Here is a 27,897-nt window from a genome sequence, read left to right on the forward strand (position 1 = left end):
ATGAAGACTTAAGGACATTAGACCAGACCAGTTAACAGTTAATATAAAATTAAACTAATTATCTTTAAAAACATACATATATTTCTACTGATTTAAATGCCAAATGAATAATTTATAGTTACTCTCAATGTTTCATGTGCAGTAATGAGGATGAGTAGTTAGCCCACCTTGAAAGCATCTACAGTGGCTTGCGAAAGTATTCACCCCCCCCCCCCCCCCCCCATTTTTCCTATTTTGTTGCCTTACAACCTGGAATTAAATTACATTTTTGGGAGGTTTGTATCATTTGATTTACACAACATGCCTACCACTTTGAAGATGCAAAATAGTTTTTATTGTGAAACAAACAAAAATGAAGACAACGCCATTAAGCCATTCCAAGACATTTACACGTTTCCCCTTAAACCACTTGTGTGCTGCTTCCATCCCAGTCTCAAATCTCTGGAAGACTGAAACAGGTTTCCCTCAAGAATTCCCCTCTATTTAGCACCAGCCATCATTCCTTCAATTCTGACCAGTTTCCCAGTCCCTGCCAATGAAAAACATCCCCACAGCATGATGCTGCCACCACCATTCTTCACTGTGGGGATTGTGTTCTCGGGGTGATGAGAGGTGTTGGCTTTGTGCCAGACATAGCATTTTCATTGATGGCCAAAAAGCTACATTTTTGTCTCAACTGACCAGAGTACCTTCTTCCATATGTTTGGGGAGTCTCCCACATGCCTTTTGGCGAACACCAAACATGTTTGCTTATTTTTTTCTTTAAGTAATGGCTTTTTTCTGGCCACTCTTCCGTAAAGCCCAGCTCTGTGGAGTGTACGGCTTAAAATGGTCCTATGGACAGATACTCCAATCTCTGCTGTGGAGCTTTGCAGCTCATTCAGGGTTATCTTTGGTATTTTTGTTGCCTCTCTGATTAATGCCCTCCTTGCCTGGTCAGTGAGTTTCGGTGGGTGGCCCTCTTTTGGCAGGTTTGTTGTGGTGCCATATTCTTTCCATTTCTTATAATGATTTAATGGTGCTCCATGGGATGTTCAAAGTTTCGGATATTTTTTTATAACCCAAACATGATCTGTACTTCTCCACAACTTTGTCCCTGACTTTTTTGGAGAGATCCTTGGTGGTGCCCCTTGCTTCCGTTTTTTATTTTTGGGAAGTTTTTATAACAAGTTATTTTTTTCATTTCACTTCACCATCATTATTTTGTGTATGTCCATTAGATGACATCCAAATAAAAATTAATTTAAATTACAGGTTGTAATGCAGCAAAATAGGAAAAACACAATACTCACAATGTTGGGATAGTTAACATGATACTTAGTGCAGAGTACATTAATTTGTCAAAATGAGGGATGGCACTATCACTTATGAAGCTGCATTTGCATTACGAATTCTAAAAGTGCTACAATAAAGGAATTACAAAAAACAGCATGGTTTCTCTCACCAGCTCCAGACCCTCCACAGGTGGTGTTCTCATCACTGAAGTCTCCACAGTCGTCGTCCCCATCGCAGGCCCAGTGGTCTGGAATACATCTCCCACTGGAGCACTGGAACTGGGTGTTGGAGCAGTAGTGGACACAACTCACCTCGTCACTACCATCTCCACAGTCATCATCTTGGGACACAGAAGAAAAATAGCAAGTTTGACTGACTAGGTTTGACTCCTTCATGTCATAAGAATGTGCATTAGATTGGGGAGGTCTCAGAAGTCACGTTTTAGGCAAGGTACGCGTACTCTGAACATCCCACTGGGCACAAACTGGTTGAATCAAAGTTGTTTCAATTTCATTTGTCAAAGTAATGTGACATGGAAAATACATTGGTTTTTTTTAAAAGTCATCAATGTGTTTTGAGGGTGAAATGATTATGTCATCATGGTAACCAATTTTCAACATAGACAAATCCTGTATAAAGTTAAATCCACTATCAGAAAAAAAAACTACAGGTTGGGCAGAAACTCCTACTGAAGAGTTGATATATCTACAGTTATTCCTTTGGTCTCCATTCCAGGGTTTTAACCAAGTTCAGCCCTGCTTAGCTTTGATATTTGTGACTGACTAAAACCATGTGCAATTGTGAGAATGATTATTATTAAGAAAGCTCCACTTAATAACAAAATAGATTTACTGTTGCTATCAAAGTCATTTCAAAGGGAGGTCTACCAGAGCAAATTAAATGTAACCATATTTTATGAGTCATAAATCATCAAGTATGCTATTTAGGCCTACAGTACAGGATATAGCATTTGTGAAGTCATCAACAGCTATTGTTTCAATTCAACCCCTAAAATTTAACTTACATTTTTGGTTGAGATGGACACATGAATCCAACATCAATTATTAATTTGTAGAGAAACTCAAATCAAATCAAAATGTATTGGTCACATACATGTGTTTAGCAGATGTTATTGTGGGTGAAGCGAAATGCTTGTGCTTCTAGTTCCGACTGTGTAGCAATATCTAGCAAGTAATATCTAATTATTTCACAACAAATACCTAATATATACAAATCTAAGTAAAGGAATGGAATTAAGAATATATATATATATATATATGGATGAACATTGTCAGAGTGGCATAGACTAAGATACAGTAGATAGTATAGAATACAGTACATACAGTGCCTTGCGAAAGTATTCGGCCCCCTTGAACTTTGCGACCTTTTGCCACATTTCATGCTTCAAACATAAAGATATAAAACTGTATTTTTTTGTGAAGAATCAACAACAAGTGGGACACAATCATGAAGTGGAACAACATTTATTGGATATTTCAAACTTTTTTAACAAATCAAAAACTGAAAAATTGGGCGTGCAAAATTATTCAGCCCCCTTAAGTTAATACTTTGTAGCGCCACCTTTTGCTGCAATTACAGCTGTAAGTCGCTTGGGGTATGTCTCTATCAGTTTTGCACATCGAGAGACTGAAATGTTTTCCCATTACTCCTTGCAAAACAGCTCAAGCTCAGTGAGGTTGGATGGAGAGCATTTGTGAACAGCAGTTTTCAGTTCTTTCCACAGATTCTCGATTGGATTCAGGTCTGGACTTTGACTTGGCCATTCTAACACCTGGATATGTTTATTTTTGAACCATTCCATTGTAGATTTTGCTTTATGTTTTGGATCATTGTCTTGTTGGAAGACAAATCTCCGTCCCAGTCTCAGGTCTTTTGCAGACTCCATCAGGTTTTCTTCCAGAATGGTCCTGTATTTGGCTCCATCCATCTTCCCATCAATTTTAACCATCTTCCCTGTCCCTGCTGAAGAAAAGCAGGCCCAAACCATGATGCTGCCACCACCATGTTTGACAGTGGGGATGGTGTGTTCAGCTGTGTTGCTTTTACGCCAAACATAACGTTTTGCATTGTTGCCAAAAAGTTCAATTTTGGTTTCATCTGACCAGACCACCTTCTTCCACATGTTTGGTGTGTCTCCCAGGTGGCTTGTGGCAAACTTTAAACGACAATTTTTATGGATATCTTTAAGAAATGGCTTTCTTCTTGCCACTCTTCCATAAAGGCCAGATTTGTGCAATATACGACTGATTGTTGTCCAATGGACAGAGTCTCCCACCTCAGCTGTAGATCTCTGCAGTTCATCCAGAGTGATCATGGGCCTCTTGGCTGCATCTCTGATCAGTCTTCTCCTTGTATGAGCTGAAAGTTTAGAGGGACGGCCAGGTCTTGGTAGATTTGCAGTGGTCTGATACTCCTTCCATTTCAATATTATCGCTTGCACAGTGCTCCTTGGGATGTTTAAAGCTTGGGAAATATTTTTGTATCCAAATCCGGCTTTAAGCTTCTTCACAACAGTATCTCGGACCTGCCTGGTGTGTTCCTTGTTCTTCATGATGCTCTCTGCGCTTTTGACGGATCTCTGAGACTATCACAGTGCAGGTGCATTTATACGGAGACTTGATTACACACAGGTGGATTGTATTTATCATCATTAGTCATTTAGGTCAACATTGGATCATTCAGAGATCCTCACTGAACTTCTGGAGAGAGTTTGCTGCACTGAAAGTAAAGGGGCTGAATAATTTTGCACGCCCAATTTTTCAGTTTTTGATTTGTTAAAAAGGTTTGAAATATTCAATAAATGTCGTTCCACTTCATGATTGTGTCCCACTTGTTGTTGATTCTTCACAAAGACTGATCAGAGATGCAGCCAAGAGGCCCATGATCACTCTGGATGAACTGCAGAGATCTACAGCTGAGGTGGGAGACTCTGTCCATTGGACAACAATCAGTCGTATATTGCACAAATCTGGCCTTTATGGAAGAGTGGCAAGAAGAAAGCCATTTCTTAAAGATATCCATAAAAAGTGTTGTTTAAAGTTTGCCACAAGCCACCTGGGAGACACACCAAACATGTGGAAGAAGGTGGTCTGGTCAGATGAAACCAAAATTGAACTTTTTGGCAACAATGCAAAACGTTATGTTTGGCGTAAAAGCAACACAGCTGAACACACCATCCCCACTGTCAAACATGGTGGTGGCAGCATCATGGTTTGGGCCTGCTTTTCTTCAGCAGGGACAGGGAAGATGGTTAAAATTGATGGGAAGATGGATGGAGCCAAATACAGGACCATTCTCGAAGAAAACCTGATGGAGTCTGCAAAAGACCTGAGACTGGGACGGAGATTTGTCTTCCAACAAGACAATGATCCAAAACATAAAGCAAAATCTAAAAAAGGTGGCGCTACAAAGTATTAACTTAAGGGGGCTGAATAATTTTGCACGCCCAATTTTTCAGTTTTTGATTTGTTAAAAAAGTTTGAAATATACAATAAATGTTGTTCCACTTCATGATTGTGTCCCACTTGTTGTTGATTCTTCACAAAAAAATACAGTTTTATATCTTTATGTTTGAAGCCTGAAATGTGGCAAAAGGTCGCAAAGTTCAAGGGGGCCGAATACTTTCGCAAGGCACTGTACATATGAGATGAGTAATGCAAGTTATGTAAACGTTATTAAAGTGACATTATTAAAGTGACTGGTGATCCATTTATTAAAGTGGCCAATGATTTCAAGTCTGTGTGTAGGCAGCAGTCTAGTGATGGCTATTTAACAGTCTGATAGCCTTAAGATAGAAGCTGTTTTTCAGTCTCTCGGTCCCAGCTTTGCTGCACCTGTACTGACCTCGTCTTCTGAATGATAGCGGGGTGAACAGGCAGTGGCTCGTGTGGTTGTTGTCCTTGATGAACTTTTTGGCCTTCCTGTGACATCAGGTGCTGTTGGTGTCCTGGAGAAAAGGTAGTTTGTCCCCGGTGATGCATTGTGCAGAGCGCACCATCCTCTGGAGAGCCCTGCAGTTGTGGGTGGTGCAGTTGCCATACCATTCTGTGATACAGCCCGACAGGATGCTCTCAATTGTGCATCTGTAAAAGTTTGTGAAGGTTTTAGGCGACAAGCCACATTTCTTTAGCCTCCTGAGGTTGAAGTGCTGTTGAGCCTTCACCACACTGCCTGTGTGGGTGGACCATTTCAGTTTGTCAATGATATGTACGTAATTTAAACTTTCCACCTTCTCCACTGCTGTCCTGTCGATGTGGATAGGGGGGTGCTCCCTCTGCTGTTTCCTACAAGTCCACGATCATCTTCTTTGATTTGTTGACGTTAAGTGAGAGTTTATTTACCTGACACCACACTCTCAAAACCCTCACCTCCTCCCTGTAGGCTGTCTCGTCGTCGTTGTTGGTAATCAAGCCAACTACTGTTGTGTCGTCTGCATACTTGATGATTGAGTTGGAGGTGTGCATGGCCACGCAGTCATGGGTGAACAGGGAGTACAGGAGGGGGCTGAGCACGCACACTTGTGGGGCCCCAGTGTTGAAGATCACTACCTGGGGGCGGCTCGTCAGGAAGTCCAATACCCAATTGCACAGGGCAGGGTTCAGGCCCAGGGACTCAAGCTTAATGATGAGCTTGGAGGGTACTATGGCGTATTGCTCTTGGGATAGGGCAGTGTGCAGTGTGATGGTGATTGCATCGTCTGTGGACCTTTTGGGGTGGTAAGCAAATTGAAGTGGGTCTAGGGTGACAGGTAAGGTGGAGGTTATATGATCATTGACTGGTCTCTCAAACCACTTCATGATGACAGAAATTAGTGCTACAGGGAGACAGTAATTTAATTCAGTTACCTTTGCATTCTTGGGTATAGGGACAATGGTGGCCATCTTTAAGCTTGTGGGATAGGGAGATGCTGGGATAGGGAGTGAACACACCAACCAGCTGGTCTGCACATGCTCTGAGGTCACGGCTAGGCATGCCGTCTGAGTCGGCAGCCTTGCGAGGGTTAACACGTTTAAATGTCTTACTCACGTCGGCCAAGGAGAAGGAGAGCCATAGTCCTTGGTAGCTGGCCACGTCGGTGGCACTGTGTTATCCTAAAAGCGGGCAAAGAATGTGTGGAGCTTGTCTGGAAGCAAGACGAAAGTGTCCGCGAAGAGCCAGGTTTTCCTTTTGTAGTCCGTGATTGTCTGTGGACCCAGCCACATACGTCACGTGTCTGAGCCGTTGAATTGCGACTGCACTTTGTCTGTATACTGATGTTTTTCCTATTTGATATCCTTGCGGAGGGAATGACAACTCTGTTTGTTTTCTGCCATATTCCCAGTCACCTTGCCTTGGTTAAATGCGGTGGTTGGCACTTTGTTTGCTATCCACGATTTCTGGTTAGGGTAGGTTTAAATAGTCAGAGTCGGTTCAAGATCTCCTATACACTTCTTGATGAAATCAGTAACCGTCTCAGTGTACACATCAATATTATTCCGCGTGATCAAATCAATCTTGAAGCGTGGATTCTGATTGGTCAGACCAGCGTTTAATATTCCTTAGCACAAGTACTTCCTGTTTGAGTTTCTGCCTATAGGAAGGGAGGAGCAAAATGGAGTCGTGGCTAGATTTGCCGAAAGGAGGGCGGGGGAGGGCCTTGTATGCATCCCGAAAGTTGGAATAACAATGGTCTGAGAATCCAGATGGATGTACCGACTCCGACAGTATATCACGGGGAAGCCATGTTTCCGAGAAACAGAGTATGTTACAATCCCTGATGTCTCTCTGGAAAGAAACCCTTGCCCTGATCTCATTAACTTTTTAATCCAGGGACTGAACATTAGTGAGTGATATACTCGGAAGCGGTGGATGGTGAGCGTGCCTCCTCTGATATCCTTTTGTTCTTCCCGGCTGTTTGTAATAACGCATAACATTTTCTGGGATAACAATGTAACACATAAAAAACGAAATACTGCAACGTTTTCTAAGAACTAGAAGCGAGGCAGTTCAACCAATAGTGGAGGAATACAACTGGCTATTGAATTGTGTTTGGTTGTCAACACAAACAAATATCAACATTTGAAGGGGATCTTGTATAGTTGTGTCACTGACTTAGTCTGGCTTTAATTCCAGTTTGTCTACAACTTAATAATTGATAATGTTGGATTCACATCTCCATCTAAACCAAAAATCTAAGTTAACATTAGCATACTACATCTAGCTACATGTTGAACTTCCATCCTCTCAGGCCAGGGGCACATTGTATGCATTTATGGTTGGATCAGAATTGCTGCTATAATCATTGGCCAGTATGGAGATGTAAGTAAAACCACATCCAAATCCTTATCTCCATCCATGGATAATTTAGGAAAGGGACTATTTTAGCTTGCTAGCCAGCTAGCCACCGGAGGACAACAACACAACGAGATGCAATAATTAAACTTTTTTTCTGTCAATAATGACATTTGGCTTGTGATGTGATTGACCTGAAGCCAAATCCAAACTGGCTTCCCCTGATATGTTATTATTTTATATATATTTTTATCATGGAAGACCAAATGCGCGCTGGCTTCCCTTACATTCAATGCTACAGGTGGCAGCAATGTCATACTCTTTCTGAACAGACAGCTTCAGATAGCCTAGATAAGCTACACATACTGAGACACAGGGGCGCTGTTTTGTTCGCTTGGTTGTGTTGACAAGTTAACAAATTATATGTTGTATTCATGTCTCCAACTAAACCAAAAATAAAAGTTAAAGAATAGGATTAAGCCAGTGGCTCAGATGAAACTATCCAATCATTAGATACAGTGCATTCAGAAAGTATTCATACCCCTTGGCTTATTCCACATTTTGTTGTGTTACAGCCTGAATTCAAAATGGATTAAAAAAAATTGTAAATGCTCACCCATCTACACACAATACCGCACAATGAAAAAGTGAAAACATGTTTTTAGAAATGTTTGCAAATGTATTGAAAATGAAATACAAAAATATATAATTTACATAAGTATTCACACAATACATGGTAGAATCACCTTTGGCAGCAATTACACCTGGATTGTATAATATTTGCACATGATTATTTGTCAAAGTATTCAAGCTCTGTCAAGTTTGTTGTTGATCATTGCTAGACAGACATTTTCAAGTCTTGCCATAGATGTTCAAGATGATTTAAGTCAAAACTATAACTTGGTAAGCAACCAGTGTATTGTATTTTAGGTTGTTCAATTTTAGTCATTTAGCAGACACTCTTATCCAGAGTGATTTACAGTAGTTATTGCATACATTTTCATGTTTGTCCATACTGGTCCCTCATGGGAATCAAACCCACAGCCCTGGCGTTGCAATTGTCATGCTCTACCAACCCGAGCCACAGTTGATTATTGTTTAGCTAAAAGGTGCATTTGTTTCCCAGTGCCTGTTGGAAAGTAGACTGAAGAAGCTTTTCCTCTAGAATTTGGCTGTTCTTAGCTCTATTTATGCTACAAAACTCCCTAGTCCTTCCCAATGACAAGCTACCCATAACATGATGCAGCCACCACCATGCTTGAAAATATGAAGAGTGGTACTCAGTGATGTGTGGTGTTGGATTTGCCCCAAACCTAACGCTTTGTATTCAGGATATAAAGTGAATTTCTTTACCAGACTTTTATTTGTTGTTTTACTTTGGTGCCTTATTGCAAACCGGATGGATGTTTAGGAGTATTTGTATTCTGTACAGGTCTTCTTCTTTTCACTCTGTCATTTTGGTTAGTAGTAGTAACTACAATATTGTTGGTGGGAGTAACAACAATATTGTTGGAACATCCTCACTTTCCTCCAATCACAGTAATTAAACACTGTAACTGTTTAAAGTCACCATTGGCCTCATGGTGAAATCCCTGGCAAGTGAGTTAGGAAGGACGCCTGTATCTTTGTAGTGACTGTGTGTACTGATACACCATCCAAAATGTAATTAATAACGTCACCATGCTCAACTGGACATTTAATGTCAGCTTGAATTATTACTACCATGGCATGCCATTTTTTTGTGAGGCATTGGAAAACCTCCCTGGTTTTTGTGGTTGAATCCGTGTTTGAAATTCACTGCTCGACTGAGGAACCTTATAGATAATTGGATGTGGGGTACAGAAATGAGGTAGTCATTCAAAAATCATGTTAAACATAATTAGTCCATGCAATTTATGTGAATTTTTACCCCTGAAATTATTTAGACTTGCCATAACAAAGGCGTTGAATACTTATTGACTCAAGACTTTTCAGGTTTTCATTTTTTATTAATTTGTACAAATGTATAAAATCATGATTCCATTTTGACATTATGGGGTATTGTGTGTAGGCCAGTGACACAACATTTACATTCAGGCTGTAACACAACAAAATGTGGAAAAAGTCAAGGTGTGTGAATACTTTCTGAAGGCAACACAATTTAATAGGACTTTGTAATACAGTTAAAAGCCTAAAGGTAAGGCTCTCTTACTGTAACTATACATGTCTTCTTATGTAATCATAGGAAGCATGCATGTTTAAGAAAGCACGCAAAGTTTGCAGGTCTGTAGAAATCTTCACAATTGCTGATTCTGCACAATAATCTGTGCAGAATCTCAAACAGCATTGATCACTTGCACTACATACTTCTACTGTAATCTCAACTGCAATCCAGGACAGTTTGTTGTTCTATTAGATAAAGCACAGACAACACATTAAGTTGTTGTATAAATACCAAATATCTGGTGTTGTATTCCCATTTTAACTTTTTGTGTTTTCAAATGGTTGAAAGCGCGTCAGTGATAACACATTTAGATGACAACTAAACAAAAAATGGGTGAGTAAAGGATGTAATCTCATTGATCAATGTCTCAACCAAATATTACCCAAATATCCAAGTTGAAATGACGTGGTGTGCATAGTGGGTGAAGAGTGTGGTTCTTCGAACCACTTTCGTTACATAAGGAGATTGTGGTTGATTTCAAGGTTGTGGGTTATACAAGGTGCATGTGAAATGTACAGTAGCTCAGTGTTTTTCAACTCCTGTCCTCTATTATTCTGACCTCAAAGTTGTTTATTTTAGTTGAAGCCCTGATGGTTGTTGAGGAAACACTGCTGTAGGTTTTCAGTAGGAACGTACCTGAGTCACAATGCCACTTGACACTGATGCATCTCCCATTGGAACAGCTGAACTGGGTGAGTGGTTCACAGGTCGGCAATGCTATAGACATAAAAGCAAAGAGACAGTCAACTACAGTTATTTAAAGGCCAAACCCATAGGGCTACATTTATTCTGAAAATACTTTGTCTAAAACTCCTTACAAACACTCCATTCCAACTCATTTTTCAACAGTATATATTGTTCTGTGTGTGATTCTGCTAGCTGCCTGTTCAAAACCCACTAACACCTCGTAATTAACCAACATCTGCTCCTTACTTCTTCCAGTGTGCTCAAAGAGACACCAACTCTCACTTTCTCTAACTGTTGTTGATGGTGCTGGTAGCTAAATATTCCACCCACTATTGTCAATGTAAATCTGTGTCAATGTGTCAGTGTCAATGTAAATCTGGACATAAATACATCTGATCTGCATTTGAATTCGCATCACATATAACACACTTATTTTCATTGGAGGCCAGGAGCTTTATTGACTTTGGTTTGAATTCAGAGACTACATTTTATTGGATTATTTGGAATCCCTACTGCTACAAACACCTAGGGCTTTAGCTAGAACATAGTGAATGTTTATCACACTCGTCTTCTACATTTTCGCTCTAAGGATTTTAGTTATCTTCGACAGCGACCGCCTGGTTGAGGTTTAACACTCATTAAAAATAAATATCAACATGCATAAATAATGTCTGGTTAATTTCTCAGTCTAGTCGACAGAGGGGAGATTCTGGGTTCAACATACAGGTTGACAACTACCATACTTCTAGCAAACAAAATTCAAATTAGCATCCATCTCAAATGGCAGTGGCACCAGGACGTGTGGAGCTTCAGGTGTTTAAAACCCATCGTCGCTGCAGTGGAGCAAATTGAACTGCCAGAGACGCGGTGAGAACTCCTACAGAGCAGTAATGCCTGAGGAACCTCAAACAACAGTATGGGAGAGAATATGTTTTGGAGCGCAGCTTGATTATGATTGAATGAAGCCGAGCATAAACTTTAATTACAGCTTACACTCTGGTTGTTTGTGACTGTGTATTGAAGCAGCTTAGTAGGCACACAAGGAGAGTCTGAGACGATACAACCCTATGCAGTGCCTGGCACTGATCATCAGAGACTGATATGTGCCATCCTTACCACATACAGTGAAGGGATGGGAGGTTGAACGTTACAGCAAAATGTAGATTTTCACCTAAATAGACATATCCAAGAGTAATTCATTTTCATGAGATGGCCATAAACAAAACTAAAATGCTGCATAGTTCTAGAAGGTTCTGGATCTAACCTTCCTGGTAAAAATAGTTACACATTGACTCACATTTGAGGATAGAAGCTCAAATACATAGTACAAATATTATGAAAATGTAAAAAAATCATACATTATTTTATTCCTACTCAACAAAAGAGGGGGAATAGGGCTTGAAATAACTGAAATGCTTTCAAAATATAGTAACAGTCAAATTATAAACAACTTACTATGAGATTTAATCTTTCTTATAACTATAAAATGAATATGATAATACGCTACATTGCCAAAGGTATGTAGACACACCTTTAAATTTGTGGATTCGGCTATTTCAGTCACACCCGTTGCTGACAGGTGTATAAAATTGAGCAGACAGCCATGCAACCTCCATAGACAAACATTGGCATTAGAATGGCCTTACTGAAGAGCTCAGTGACTTTCAACGTGGCACCATCACAGGATGCCACCTTTCCAACAAGTCAGTTTGTCAAATGTCTGCCCTGCTAGAGCTACCCTTGTCAAATGTAAGTGCTGTTATTGTGAAGTGGAAATGTCTAGGAACAACAACGGCTTAGCCACAAAGTGGTAGGCCACACAAGCTCACAGAACGGTACAGACGTATGCTGAAGCGAGTAGAGCGTACAAATAGCCTGTCCTCGGTTGCAACACTCACTACGAGTTCCAAACTGCCTCTGGAAGCAACGTCAGCACAATAACTATTTGTCTCGAGCTTCGTGAAATGGGCTTCCATGACCGAACAGGCACACACAAGCCTAAGATCCCCATGTGCAATGCCAAGCGTTGGCAGGAGGGGTGTAAAGCTCACCGCCATTGGACTTTGGAGCAGTGAAAATACGTTCTCTGGAGTGATGAATCACACTTCCTCATCTAGCAGGCCGACAGTCGAATCTGGGTTCGACGGATTCCAGGAGAACGCTACCTGCCCGAATGCATAGTGCCAACTGTAAAGTTGAGAAATAATGGTCTGTGACAATTGTTCTGGGACAATTGTTTGTGGTTCGGGCTCGGTCCGAACATCTAGTAGAAAGCCTTCCCAGAAGAGTGGAGGATGTTATAGCAGCACCAACTCCATATGAATGCCTATGATTTTGGAATGAGATGTTAGACGAGCAAGTGTCCGCATACTTTTGTCCATGTAGTGTATTTAGTGACTACAAATATGGCGACAGAGCATTTTCTACCGTACCAAGCCTCATCTGAGCCGACGCAGAGACACCACTCGAATGTCTGCAGACACGTTAGAACTTCAGCATTACAAACAACGTGATTTCATCTTTCTGGGACAAACATAAAGTGCTTGTGTTTCAATTATACAAAATGATTTAGTATTTTTTTCATGTTGAGAGCTCTATATCTGGCTGCGAATATCAGAGCAACATGGGACCACGATTGCTGAAATCGCTAGACTCTCCCCTTTTATATGCCATCTCCCAGGCTGGGCTCTGTCGATTAAAGGGAGAGAAAATTGATTTGTTGTCTGGATAGGCCAGAAAATGTTACGCGTCACTCTCGATGCAAATGTGGGGTGTGAAGCGATGTTCACAGAGCGCTTTGTACACCAAACTGTCAGTCGTAGCTGGTCCAGAACCTCTCAAAGTCCGCTAAATTGGGGACTTAACATCAAAGAGGTTTAAAAACCTTTCAAATGATTTTTTCTCACTTCTTTTATGCTTGTTGAGTAATTCTATTTCCACATCACATCACTAAATACAGAATGGCCAGGAAAGTTCCCTAGTATAGTATAGTAGCGAGATAGTATAGTTGCGAGATTTGACTATAGTACCATACAGAAATAAATTCTACCATATGAAAACTAAATAAACGGTTCTGTCAGTCAAATTACATGCACTAAAACTTACTTCGATATCAGTTTTGATAGATCCTGTAATTCTGCAATAATATTAAAGCGTACAAAACAATAATACTACAAGTCTTATTTGGCAGCAACTTTGTAATTGTAAGTTAGAACACTGAGCTAGTTAATTCTGAGCTCCTGGCCCAGAGGATGTAACTGCTAAAACTCACTTCTTACATGACTGAAGCAAGCAAAATAAAATAGAGAGACAAGAAAGGTCCCAATAAATGAAGAAATGGGACATTCTTATCAGAAAATTTGATTTAGGGGAACAGAATGAAAATAGTGTGTCAGATGCCAAGGACATGTTATAATATCTCTATTCTTAATTCACAGCACTACTGGTCAACCAATAACAAGCACACTGGTACACTCATTCACCCCTTCACAACCAATACTATGCCAACTCAAAGGTAACCCAATAGTCTGATCAGTAATGGTATTCAAAAACCTGTGTTTGAGAAATTGGATATTTGTTTGTTCAAGTGGATATTGCATTTTAGTTCCCAAAAACTAGGAGCTAAGACCAAGCATTATATCCCCAGTAAGAGAGAGGAAAGCACTAAGGCTATACTTTGAGAGAAATATAAGAAACCGGCTGCTGTGCACTAGACAAGAACACACACTAAGAGTTCAAATAGCCAAGCTAGCATTCAGTTGTCTCACCAGGAGGTTACATTTTTGCAATGCTTTTAAGGCTTCTCTGGTGTAGTTAGGTCACTATAGGCTGAGTGGTCTTTTCCACTGAACCATTTCCTCTGAGCTACAGCTCACAGCAGTATATCCTTTTGGTTTCCTCTCAAGGTTGGGGATGTGGTCAATAGAATCCTCAGAACTGTCAGTGTCATCATAACAGTGGTCACATCTTCTTTGAAAGCCTCTCTTGCCGTTTATAAACCATGCACTTTCCTTTACACTGTGGCTTCCCAGAGAGAGTGTGTGGTGTATTGTGTTAACAGGTCTACAACCTTTTAGTATGAATACTCTTTTAGGGCCAAAAACCTAACTTGAGATGCTCAAGCATAACCAACTTAACAATCATATAAATCATGCATCGATGTCAATGGGGGTAGATTCAGGTTTCAGGGCCAGAGAATGCAGATTCAGTCTGACTCACCACAGGATGATGTCTCGTCGGACATGTCCCCGCAGTCGTCGTCCCGGTCGCAGCGCCAGGCCAGGGGGATACAGCGTCCATTCCGACAAGAGAACTGGTTGGGCTGACAGGCCTGGGCTGAGAGAGAGAGAGAGAGAGACATGGAAGACAGAAGCGCATTTGTAATTCGATCACATGGGTATCAAGTCAAAGCCAGACGTGTTCAGCCCCCTAATGATCATTCAATCATATGGCATGTCAATGTCAGGCCTGTGGAGCTTAAATTGATCTCTCCATCACATATATATCACATATATCAAGTCTGGAGGAAATGAGTGGCGCCCTTACACAAACCTTTCAGTCACATGTCCATGACAGAGACAGACATGCAAGGACAGCAGCCCCAGCATAGCACACGAGGTGGTTGGTGCTGTGTAACATGCATGTCTATCTGATTACAAGGCAACATTAGTCACCCCCACTGATATCCATTGATTGATCCTGGAATGCTAAGAGCTGTTATTGTGAGGAGGGAAAAAAACACTTCTGCAGGGTCAGACATAAGTGATTCTTATGCTAACTCAATATCAGGAAAAGTTAACTCTTGAGAGTGCTAAACTTCTTTGGTTCTGAGCTTTCACATAAGATTGATTACACTGTAGCTGCTGGCTTGTTTAGTGCCATAAGACACCACTATGACTGTTGTTATTTTATATTGTGATGTGCTTAAACCTATCTGTCAATGTAGAGCTTAAGCATAAAACTCTAAGCAGAGTTTAAGGGGCAGAGGTTTGATATATATTTTTTTACAATACACAGTCCAATTGCATAACTGAAATACACCACATCAATATATTTCCATAGCTCAGAAAACGGCATAACACAATTGCTAGACTGCAGATCTGAGAGAAAGCTGAGGTATTGTATCAGTTACCTGAACATGTGTTGTTGGACTCATCCTCATTGTTCCCACAGTCATTGATTCCATCACACAGCCATTTCTTAGGGATGCAGTGATTGTTGAGGCACTTGAACTGGTCATTGGAACAACTGTGGTTCACTGAAACAGATGGACAGACACTCATATTACCAAAGCAAGGTTTATTTGTTTTTAAAAATGTTCTAGTTGAAATTCTTTGTAGAATGGAATGTATCTTCTAAAGGATTTACAAATCTGACATTTACAGTTTCTAACTTTAAAAGTCCAACTTTGACTTCACAAAAATCTGAGGTATACATGCGAAGCAGGAATTTGGATCAGAGAATGTCTCAAACCTTGTTATACACTGTTAGAAAAAAAGGTGCTATCTAAAACCTAAAAGGGTTCTTCGGCTGTCCCCAAAGGAGAACACTTTGAAAAACTGTGCTGACATTCCAGCAGAGCAGATAATAGATTTAGCAATTCTGATAATTCTGGCAGAAGATTACATTATAGGATTTTTCATAGTGAGAAATGAGTCAGCACCCAAGCGTCTAACATGGTGTTTATCTTATCGATCCACTCAACAGCAAATTCTCTTCTGAGGCGAATAGATGGGGGATGAGGGGAAGTAAAGAGGGGAGGGGGGCCGTATTCACCATCTTTGAATCATATCAATGACATTTAGCGAGATAAAAGTTGATAGCAAGAAAATATCACTTTGTGCAATGTTGCATGCTAAGTGATGTGTGTGTGTGTGTGTGTGTGTGTGTGTGTGTGTGTGTGTGATGGTGTGTGTGTGTGTGTGTGTGTTGGTGTGTGTGTGTGTGTGTTGGTGTGTGTGTGTGATGGTGTGTGTGTGTGTGATGGTGTGTGTGTGATGGTGTGTGTGTGTGTGTGTGTGTGTGTGTGTGTGTGTGTGTGGGGGGGGGGGGTGGACAGATATATACACACAGCAGCTTTGGATCTCCTCGTCACTCCCATCCAGACAGTCATCGTCCCCGTCGCATCTCCATGACGCACGGATACAACGATGGTTACTACACTGAAACTCATCGCTCTTACAGTGCTGTGGCTCCACCACCCCAGACGACACTTAATTAACAGACATAACAGAGAAACTAACATTAATATCAGAGAAACAGACATGAGACAAATTAAACCACAGCGGTGGTTTACTTTTCCATTGAAAAGTAAAGCATACTTTACACTGAAATCACACAAAATAGCGGTGAGAGAAAACCATGTTCATAGTTTGTCTACAGTGGAATATACTGCTCTGGCTGATTCACTGCATGGTCTTACAGTACCTGAGCAGGTGACATTGTTCTTCTCCAGGAGCTGGTTGTCAGCACAGGCACACACTCTGCCCCCTGGGATAGCGAGGCAGAGTGTACTGCATCCCCCATAATTCACACTGCATGCATTGTCACCTGGAAATACAGAGTAGGAAAAAAATAATACCACTGTTAACCTCAAATCCTATTCTTCTAAAGCATTATTATTGTATTTTGTCATGTGTCTCTATTGTTGTTCTGTCTGTCATCATCTCTCTATGAACAACTGTGCAGAGATCAATGTGAATTGTGAAGAAATGCACATAAAACATCTTAACACAAAAGCCATTTCCTGTTTGAGAAGAATGTGGCAGGTGGGTGCCACGTCATCTACACTACATGACCAAAAGTATGTGGACAACTGCTCATTGAACATCTCATTCCAAAATCATAGGCCTTAATATGGAGCGGGCACCCATTTGCTGCTAAAACAACCTCAACTCTTCTGAGAAGGCTTTCCACTAAATGTTGGAATATTTCTGCGGGGACTTGCTTCCATTCAGCCACAAGAGCATTAGTGAGGTCGGGAAGTATGTTGGGTGATTAGGCCTGGCTCGCAATCGGCGTTCCAATTAATCCCAAAGGTGTTCAATGGGGTTGAGGTCAAGACTCTCTGCAGGCCAGTCAAGTTCTTCTGCACCAATCTCAACAAACCATTTCTGTATGGACCTCGCTTTGTGCACAGAGGAATTGTCATTCTGAAACAGGAAAGGGCCTTCCCAAACTGCTGCCACAAAGTTGGAAGCATAGAATGTCATTGTATGCTGTAGCGTTAAGATTTCCCTTCATTGTAACTAAGGGGCCTAGCCCAAACCATGAAAAATAGCCACAGGCCATTATTCCTCCTCCACAAAACTTTACATTTGGCACTATGCATTCAGGCATGTAGTGTTCTCGTGGCATCTGCCAAACCCAGATACATCCAGCGGCCTGCCAAATGGTGAAGCGTGATTCATCACTCCAGAGAAAGCGCTTCCACTGCTCCAGAGTCCAATGGCAGCGAGCTTTACACCACTCAAGCCAACAATTGGCATTGTACATGGTGTGCAGCTGCTTGGCCACACAACATTTCATGAAGCTCCCGACAAACAGTTATTGCGCTGATGTTGCTTCCAGAAGCAGTTTGGAACTTGGTCTCGTTCTGTGAGCTTATATGGCCTACCGCTTTGTGGCTGAGCCGTTGTTGCTCCTAGACGATTCCACTTCACAATAACAGCACTTACAGTTGACCGGAGCAGTTCTAGCAGGGCAGAAATTTGACAAATTGACTTGTTGGAAAGGTGTCATCCTATGATGGTGCCACGTTGAAAGTCACTAAGCTCTTCAGTAAGGCCATTCTATGTTTGACTATGGAGATTGCATGGCTGTGTGCTCGATGTTATACACCTGTCAGCAACAGGTGTGGCTAAAATAGCCAAATCCACTCATTTGAAAGGGTGTCCACATACTTTTGTATATATAGTGTATAACCACATATCAAACAAATTATTGGGGACATTGTGGAGATTTGATTTGACAGTTGTATCCTTTCAGGGGAATAATTAGTCTTTTAGGACAAAACCAACCGTTCTCAAGGGAGCGAGACCAAAAAAATGTAATATGTGTGAAGAAACTGTCACTTATAAAGTTGAGGCATGGAGAACATTGTTTGTTTGGTTTAGTGTCAGGTCCAAAGGCAGTGCCTGAGCCAATGAGATAAAGACTTCTGTTTTGTGAGAGTCAGTAAGTAATACTCAGAGGACAGCAGAGCCAATTCATCTCTTTGGTGACATGAGCTTTGGAGGAATGGCCAGTGAAATTCTACTTTACCCTTGCTGAGAATTAGAACTCATACAGCCAGCCATTTTCTCCCTTTCACTCTTTCTCTGCATCACATGTTTGGTATACCACAGTCGTACACCACTCTAACGAACTGTATTATTTTGATGTAAAACGCTAGAAATTATTACACAAATGAAAAGCCTGTGAATCGTCTCAAAAATGCCCCTTATCTTGATCCATTGATTGCCCAGCAGATGATTAGTGTTGGCACTTCTCTCTGTTTCTGAGAGGAGATGACAGTAATCATACCTCCCCCTGCTCCACACACACATTAGTCTAAACTCTAAACAGTGATTCACAACCACGATAACAAGGGTTCTACCTGCTGTGAGGCCCTACAGTTCTGCACCATCAACAAAGCGCATCATGCATCTCTCTCTGATGTTATCTATTCATCTACCCACAACAGGAATCTATCATCATCCACCACACAGACAGCAGGGAGCACTATGTTGAGTCAGTCTTTTATTTCCATAGACTGGAATTAAAAGTAAAATTGCTGCCACTGTCAATTTATCCAGCAACTAACCAATGCCATGAAATATAATTCCCACGATGGAGAATACTGTTTTCATTATACTAACGGCTATACAAGATACCAGAGTGGATAGATTGCAACACTATTTTTGAAGGTTGCATATATAAGCATCAGGGCTAACCATAGAAAACATTCTCTGAAGGCAACCTTTAGTAATGGTGGGGGAGGTTTTGTGATAAGTTGTAGGAACAGCTATATAAGATTGTGTAGACTACATTCACCAAAGTTAAGCTTTAGTGATAGGGGATGGAAAAGTGAAAGCAGTCAGACATACCTTGCTGACTCTGAGCATTGTACACATGCAGGCCAAACAGTGGAGGCCTCTCACTCCTTAGTAGAGTAACGTCCCCAGAGGTTAGATCCAGCTGGAAAACAGAAGCGTTCATGTACTCCGTCCAGAAGATGGAGTTACGGTAGTGAGAAATCCCAAACGGATGGTTCAGCTGTTTGCCATTGTACACAACCTGCATGAGTAATCAGATACAACACTTATCAAAGAAAGAACACAACCTGCACAACAGTACTCAAAGACCTGAGAGAGCAGAGGGAAGAAAAAAAACACTGAAATGGCAGAGATAACTATGACTATTTTAGTTGAAAACTACAATCGTGATATCCCAGTGGGCAAAGCTGGTTGAAATGACATCATTACATGGCTATAATGACAAAATGTTTTTTGCCCGCTAGAGTACAGCTTCACTCACCTGTCTGCCAGTGCCGTTGAGGTAGATCTTCTCTATGTGATCGTAGTTGGCATCACACCAGTACATGGTGCTGGTCCCATGGTCTAGGGTAAGGCCGTTAGGCCACAGCATATTAGACGTGACAAATATCTGTCTGTTAGATCCATCCATCCACGCTTTTTCTATCCTTCCTATGCTGTCATTCACCTCATCCTCCTCCCAGTCCGTCCAATACATCCAACTGAAATTCACAAACATAATACATTCCCTACAATTGAGTTTAAGGGGGAAAAAGCCCTAATGAACCATATTATTTGGGGATTAAATATGTTTTATCATCAAACATATACAGTGGCAAGAAAAAGTATGTGAACCCTTTGGAATTACCTGGATTTCTGCATAAATTGGTAATCAAATTTGATCTTATCTTCATCTAAGTCACAACAATAGACAAACAGTGTGCTTAAACTAATAATACACAAATTATTGTATTTTTTTTGTGTATATTGAATAAGTAATTTAAACATTCACAGTGTAGGTTGGAAAATGTATGTGAACCCCTAGGCTAATGACTTCTCCAAAAGCAAATTGGAGTCAGGAGTCAGCTAACCTGGAGTCCAATCAATGAGACAAGATTGGAGATGTTGGTTAGAGATGCCTTGCCCTATAAAAAAACACTCACAAAACTTGAGTTTGCTATTCACAAGAAGCATTGCCTGATGTGAACCATGCCTCGAACAAATTAGATCTCAGAAGACCTAAGATTAAGAAGTGTTGACTTGCATAAAGCTGTAAAAGCCTTGATGTTCATCAGTCCACGGTAATACAAATTGTCTATAAATGCAGAAAGTTCAGAACAGTTGCTACTTTCCCTAAGAGTGGCCGTCCTGCAAAGGTGACTGACACTAGGATTCTTCAATGAAGTTAAGAAGAATTCTAGTGTCAGCTAAAAACTTACAGAAATCTCTGGAACAAGCTAACATTTCTGTTGACGAGTCTACGATAGGTAAAACACGAAACAAGAATGGTGTTCATGGGAGGACACCACTGAAGAAGCCACAGCTGTCCAAAAAAAACATTGCTGCACGTCTGAAGTTTGCAAAAGTGCACCTGGATGTTCCACAGCGCTACTGCCAAAATATTCTGTGGACAGATGAAACTACAGTGGAGTTGTTTGGAAGGAACACACAACACTATGGGTGGAGAAAATGTTACAGCACACCAACATCAAAACCTCATCCCAACTTATAATTGTTTGTGTGTTATTAGTTTAAGCAGACTGTTTGTCTATTGTTGTGACCTAGACGAAGATCAGATCAAATTTTATGACCAAAGGGTTCACATACTTTTTCTTGCCACTGTAAGACTCAACACACACAAAATAAGCATTGATTCAAACCTATCCAATTCAACATATACAGTAATCCACAAGTTAATCTACTAGGCCCTCACATCGGAAACCAGGTCCTGGTTTGCGTCAATATCTTTTCAGGGCTTCACTCAGCTATTCCCAACAGACTTGTGATATTTGAAAAGTGATTGGGTCAACGATTTGACATGATCTAGTCTCTAGTGACCCATAAACATGCTTAAGGGATTTGTGTCCTCTGGCGGGGCTGCACACCCTTTTCTGTCTCTTCTATGATGGAGTTGACTGCAACACATGCACTACATAAAACAGTGTGATAGAGGGTGAATCAAGAACTGTCTGTCTCTGCAAGTCATCTTCATGATCCACTGAATAATTCAACATACACCTCAGTCTTCAATGCCTGGCTAAAGCTCTGTGAAGCAATATCCAAAGCAAAAAGATGTGTCTGGGGTGTGTGAGAGAGACTGAGAGACTGATAGGGAAAGAAGATTTAAAATACAGAAAAAAAAGTGATTGAGACAGTATGTCAGCAAAGTAAATCCCTATCATGTTAACACAGACTGGAGGTGACATGCAGAGAGGGAAATATAACTGGGGCGAACAGAAGAGGATCTTAAGCAGCCATTTCACCTGTGGAGACCCATCCTGCAGGGCACATAAAGATGTCTGGTTCTGCTGATGGATCGGCCAATGCTCACTTAGGACCCCAAACAACATTTTAATAAAGATGTGGCAACTGTCAATAGGAAGGTCAGTAGTTAGAAATTATTCCTCCGTTATGATAACAAAGAAAATAAATTAAACCCCCTGATGTGGGAGGAATCAGATTGGTGCAATACTGTGCAGGAGCTATTTCTGGGAAGGAATCACTATATCAAAGACACATAAATAGAATGATTCCGTCTCCATGGTCAGTGGCAGCATGATTTAGTAGTTATGTATGGCCGTCCAAACAGAGACAGACCTCCCACGCATACCCAAAGAGTTGACAATAGCAAACTCTTTCCAGGAATCACCTATTGTTCACTACCTGCTAGGAAATGCCATTGCTTTGAGTACAGAAAGGGTCAAGAAGGATTGTGTGCTTTATATGGTTCTCTACTGTAACACCCAGAGAAGACAATATCCCTTACCCTTTTCTTGGGTGTTTGTTTGTTTGTTTGTTTATAACCAACATCACATAGGATTAGAGAGGTGTGCATATTCTCTTTTCTGTGTACATTTTGCAGTGGGTCAATCACTGAATAGATATGTGCACACAGACAACTCACATTTTCAACAATACTGTTCTCTGACATCAGTGCATTAGTAACACATACCGTAGGAATGTAATGATTTGGCCTCGTCTTCAGTGAGCTCACCTGTTGAGGGGGTCCAATACAATGGCTCGGGGGTGAGACATGTCCCCCTCCAGAAGAGTCTTCCTGGTTTGAGAGGCCCTCTCCAGTCTGGCCACACTAATAGTTTTCCTGTATCCATCATTGGTCCAGTAGAGGTTATTACCAATCCAGTCCACAGAGATCCCCTCAACGTTGTCCAGGTCTGCAAGATGATGGAACACCAATGTTAGTGCTATCTCCCCCCGACTTGCATTTCTTGTTTTTCTTAAATGTAAATGGATGATTTAGAACGTATTTTAACCGATGCAGAAAGGGTGTTCTTTATGTCATTACAGTAACTGGTACTAGTCATTAAAGAGTACCTGCAATAAAGGATACATTAATTTGGCTGTAGCATAAAAATATAACACAAAATAAACCCACCATCTTTGAGTATCGTTTCCCGGCTGTTCCCATCTATTTTCTGCCGGCCAATGAGGAAGCTGGTGGTGTCAGCGAAGTAGATGTGTCCTGACTCTGCATGGTAGTCGATGGCTCTGGGGTTGACCAGGTCCTCGATCGATACCATGTGCTCATCACTGGACTTCACGTTCATGTCCAGGCCTCGGATGACCCCTGGCCGACCCTTACCATAGAACAGGAACAGGTCGTTCTTGGGTTCTAGGACACAGAAACGGAAAAGGGATCTTAACTCTTAACTTTACTTCTTGTTAGTTAATTGGTATAATTATTTTTGGGTTCTACAGTGGGGCAAAAAAGTATTTAGTCAGCCACCAATTGTGCAAGTTCTCCCACTTAAAAAGATGAGAGAGGCCTGTAATTTTCATCATAGGTACACTTCAACTATGACAGACAAAATGAGAAAAGAAATCCAGAAAATCACATTGTAGGATTTTTAATGAATTTATTTGCAAATTATGGTGGAAAATAAGTATTTGGTCAATAACAAAAGTTTATCTCCATACTTTGTTATATACCCTTTGTTGGCAATGACAGAGGTCAAACGTTTTCTGTAAGTCTTCACAAGGTTTTCACACACTGTTGCTGGTATTTTGGCCCATTCCTCCATGCAGATCTCCTCTAGAGCAGTGATGTTTTGGGGCTGTTGCTGGGCAACACAGACTTTCAAATCCCTCCAAAGATTTTCTATGGGGTTGAGATCCGGAGACTGGCTAGGCCACTCCAGGACCTTGAAATGCTTCTTACGAAGCCACTCCTTCATTGCCCGGGTGGTGTGTTTGGGATCATTGTCATGCTGAAAGACCCAGCCACGTTTCATCTTCAATGCCCTTGCTGATGGAAGGAGGTTTTTACTCAAAATCTCACGATACATGGCCCCATTCATTCTTTCCTTTACACGGATCAGTCGTCCTGGTCCATTTGCAGAAAAACAGCCCCAAAGCATGATGTTTCCACCCCCGTGCTTCACAGTAGGTATGGTGTTCTTTGGATGCAACTCAGCATTCTTTGTCCTCCAAACACGACGAGTTGAGTTTTTACCAAAAAGTTATATTCTGGTTTCATCTGACCATATGACATTCTCACAATCTTCTTCTGGATCATCCAAATGCTCTCTAGCAAACTTCAGACGAGCCTGGACATGTACTGGCTTAAGCAGGTGGACACGTCTGGCACTGCAGGATTTGAGTCCCTGGCGGCGTAGTGTGTTACTGATGGAAGGCTTTGTTACTTTGGTCCCAGCTCTCTGCAGGTCATTCACTAGGTCCCCCCGTGTGGTTCTGGGATTTTTGCTCACCGTTCTTGTGATCATTTTGACCCCACGGGGTGAGATCTTGCGTGGAGCCCCAGATTGAGGGAGATTATCAGTGGTCTTGTATGTCTTCCATTTCCTAATAATTGCTCCCACAGTTGATTTCTTCAAACCAAGCTGCTTACCTATTGCAGATTCAGTCTTCCCAGCCTGGTGCAGGTCTACAATTTTGTTTCTGGTGTCCTTTGACAGCTCTTTGGTCTTGGCCATAGTGGAGTTTGGAGTGTGACTGTTTGAGGTTGTGGACAGGTGTCTTTTATACTGATAACAAGTTCAAACAGGTGCCATTAATACAGGTAACAAGTGGAGGACAGAGGAGCCTCTTAAAGAAGAAGTTACAGGTCTGTGAGAGCCAGAAATCTTGCTTGTTTGTAGGTGACCAAATATGGATGAACTCTGCATCTACAGCTAAATGGAGAGATAGAAGTCCAACAAATGAAAAAACTAATAAGTGCAACAATATTTATGAAGACAATCAATACCACACACTAGGATGATTGAAAATACCTGTAAAAATAACACTATAGAGGTCTGGACAAAGATCACCAAAATAAAATGCATCCAAACAGATCTGATTTACCGGTGAGGAATTGATTAGACGGCGACTTTAAGCCAACTATGATAGGTGATACATTTAAATTGTGGGCTGAAGAAGGACTGACCAGCTATCAGATGTTCACGGACAACGGGATAGATACATTTGAGAATATATATATTTTTTAAATACAACCTCCAGAAATCTCAAGATGCGGCAGGGTAGCCTAGTGGTGGACTAGCAGCCGAAAGGTTGCAAGTTTAAATCCCCGAGCTGACAAGGTACAAATCTGTCGTTCTGCCCCTGAACAGGCAGTTAACCCACTGTTCCTAGGCCGTCATTGAAAATAAGAATTTGTTCTTAACTGACTTGCCTAGTTAAATAAAGGTTAAAAAAAATGCTTTCTTACTAAAGCAGTGGGACCGAATGAAATGCTTAATTATGTACTGTACATCCTCTAATTAGAAATATAACAAAGACTTATAACAAGGTAAATGCCTAGAATGTGCTGGGGCACATATATAGAATCCCCAAAGAAGACACAAAAGATGAGAATATTATATCGGTAACCAATTGGGTAGACGAGCTGCAAATAGTAGTAGTAGTAATAATTTTGCACGCCCAATTTTTCAGTTTTTGATTTGTTAAAAAAGTTTGAAATATCCAATAAATGTCGTTCCACTTCATGATTGTGTCCCACTTGTTGTTGATTCTTCACAAAAAATATACAGTTTTATATCTTTATGTTTGAAGCCTGAAATGTGGCAAAAGGTCGCAAAGTTCAAGGGGGCCGAATACTTTCGCAAGGCACTGTATCTAGAAACACGTCCAAGACAACCAACTTTCTACTCTTGAGGGAATACTCTGAAAATGCACTCAAGATTTTTCGTAACTCCTATAATACAATCAAAGGACAACTGTGACATCACATCAAGTTGCTGGGTAACGTGGGGAGAGTAGGGTTAACCACACCCACGTGCTATATTCCAGCCCAGTCCTCAATCATTTCTGGACCGAAGTATACAAAGTATTGGATGATACGTTTGAATGCTCACTTTCTCTAAATCCAGAACTTATACTGCTGTGAAGAACCCCTCATGCACGGGTCCTCCAATCTGATAATCACCTCTTCAGAATTCTGAGAATAACAGCACTTAAACAGATTACAATAAAATGTATAGGCCCTAATTGTCACGCACTGATCTGTTTCACCTGTCTTTGTGATTGTCTCCACCCACCTCTATTCTCCTTAATGGGAGCAATGATCAGTGCCAATGAATGTTTTACTTCCCTTCTGTCACATTTGTTCCAAACTGGCATTTCAGTCTGTTACTTTCCCATAAGACAAACTCAAAATGTTGTCGTTCCCTTAGACAACCAAAACAAAGGGTCTCAAAAGGGGTTCTAAAAGACACACAACATGGATGCCCACTAACGTGTCTCCGGAAAGACAAACTAAAAGAATAACCCCCACCAATTTAGGATAGGGTGTAAAAAGAAAATGGAGCCAAACACCAAAACTCAGGCTTCTTTCAAACTAATGTGGTTGTCTGATGTGAGGTGTGGCTCTCTCAACATCGCCTCTCCAACTGATGCGCTGGTCCTGCGCAAGTGAAACACACACTGTCTAACGAGGTGACTCCAATCAGTGCTAATGTGCTAATGTGCTAACCAACCTCAAAATGGCTAGATAATCTGAAACCTGTAACAAGTCTGCGAGGGGAAATGGCTGAAGAACACTGAGAGAGCAGTATACTCGCTAGCTATTTTGGCCTTCTGCTTTAACAATATGAAAGTCAGGTGAGAGAGACTAATAAAGCAAAGGTACTATGACTATTAACTTCTAATGAACAGACTTTCACAGTATCTCCTTTGAAAGGCAGACAGAGAGCCTGCATAGAAAGCTGAGGCAGCTCCACTGCGGCAAAGCACCAGTCACTCTGGGGGGTTCTGGGTGGGACCCCAGGGATCCTCCAGGGCTACAAAGACAGAACCAGACCTCTCCTCACTCTACCCCCAGCTTCTCTACCCCCTTTACCCAGGAGACCATACTGGCTTGGGTGAGACAGACCACACAGGCATCACTTCAATTTATCATCCTGTGAGGGAGAGCCAGGCAACCCCAGGAGACAATTAAGACCCAGATCTCAAACCCCACCGTGACTGGCTGCGATGCGACATAAAGAAGCACTACCATTTAGCACTGAATCTCATTAGGCTAAGGGAAGAGAGAGCTGGTGTCATCAGAACATCTAGCAAGGAGGTATAAATCAAATGTGTCTCGGAGGGGGAATACGGCAAGGCACTCGTACACCCGATCGAAATGAGGTGGACCTCTGATTGTGTCTTCAATTTGATCTTCTGCTTTTTTTGTCAACTACACAATGTCCGTGGATTGATCAGGCAAGCTAACAAATGCAAACAAACTTAAAACTCCATTAAGGCCATAATGAATTGCAGCTCCTGACAGGTCAATAGTGGGACATAATCTTCTAATGGACCAGTCTCAACCAGCATTCGTCTTCATCACTGTCTGACTATCTGAGGCTGGGCAATATATACAGATGTAAGATCTTAATTTGACCTGTATCGTCGCAGCAAAATAATCCTGCAATAACAGGATGTGGATGTAGGACACCCAAAACAGAGCAGAACAATGCATTGACATGCAACAGAACCCCCCACCCCTGCAAAAATAACAAAGCTTTTATTCTATAACACAACTGTGGGAGATCCAGGATCTAAGACAGGAGATGTGTGTGTATTCCCCAGCCATCACAGGGTCATAGAGTGGGCATAATGCCCTACACGCTACATTTACCTGGCCGACACCTTCCATGTGCATGCACACGCACGACCCCCCCCCCCCCCCCAGTCAGGTAACGGGATTTGAACGTTTAGTCCACAATGTTGCTTGATAGGTGGCTG

The 27,897-nt window shown here is 41.4% G+C and overlaps 1 protein-coding gene across 1 annotated transcript in view; it reads right to left on the minus strand.

Annotated features, from left to right (window-relative positions):
- LOC139380827 (low-density lipoprotein receptor-related protein 1B-like) overlaps positions 1-27,897 on the minus strand; it is a 485,305-nt gene that overhangs the window by 214,511 nt on the left and 242,897 nt on the right. Inside the window, exons 10-19 of the mRNA XM_071123916.1 lie at positions 23,087-23,323; positions 22,685-22,865; positions 19,973-20,192; positions 19,543-19,732; positions 16,883-17,005; positions 16,527-16,667; positions 15,588-15,713; positions 14,675-14,791; positions 10,406-10,486; positions 1,445-1,615 (exon numbers count right to left, since the gene is read on the minus strand). Coding sequence (XP_070980017.1) covers positions 1,445-1,615; positions 10,406-10,486; positions 14,675-14,791; positions 15,588-15,713; positions 16,527-16,667; positions 16,883-17,005; positions 19,543-19,732; positions 19,973-20,192; positions 22,685-22,865; positions 23,087-23,323 — 1,587 coding nt within the window. The remainder of the gene's footprint in view (positions 1-1,444; positions 1,616-10,405; positions 10,487-14,674; positions 14,792-15,587; positions 15,714-16,526; positions 16,668-16,882; positions 17,006-19,542; positions 19,733-19,972; positions 20,193-22,684; positions 22,866-23,086; positions 23,324-27,897) is intronic.

Source organism: Oncorhynchus clarkii, chromosome 22 (assembly GCF_045791955.1).
Source record: "Oncorhynchus clarkii lewisi isolate Uvic-CL-2024 chromosome 22, UVic_Ocla_1.0, whole genome shotgun sequence".
Taxonomy (NCBI): Eukaryota; Metazoa; Chordata; class Actinopteri; order Salmoniformes; family Salmonidae; genus Oncorhynchus; species Oncorhynchus clarkii.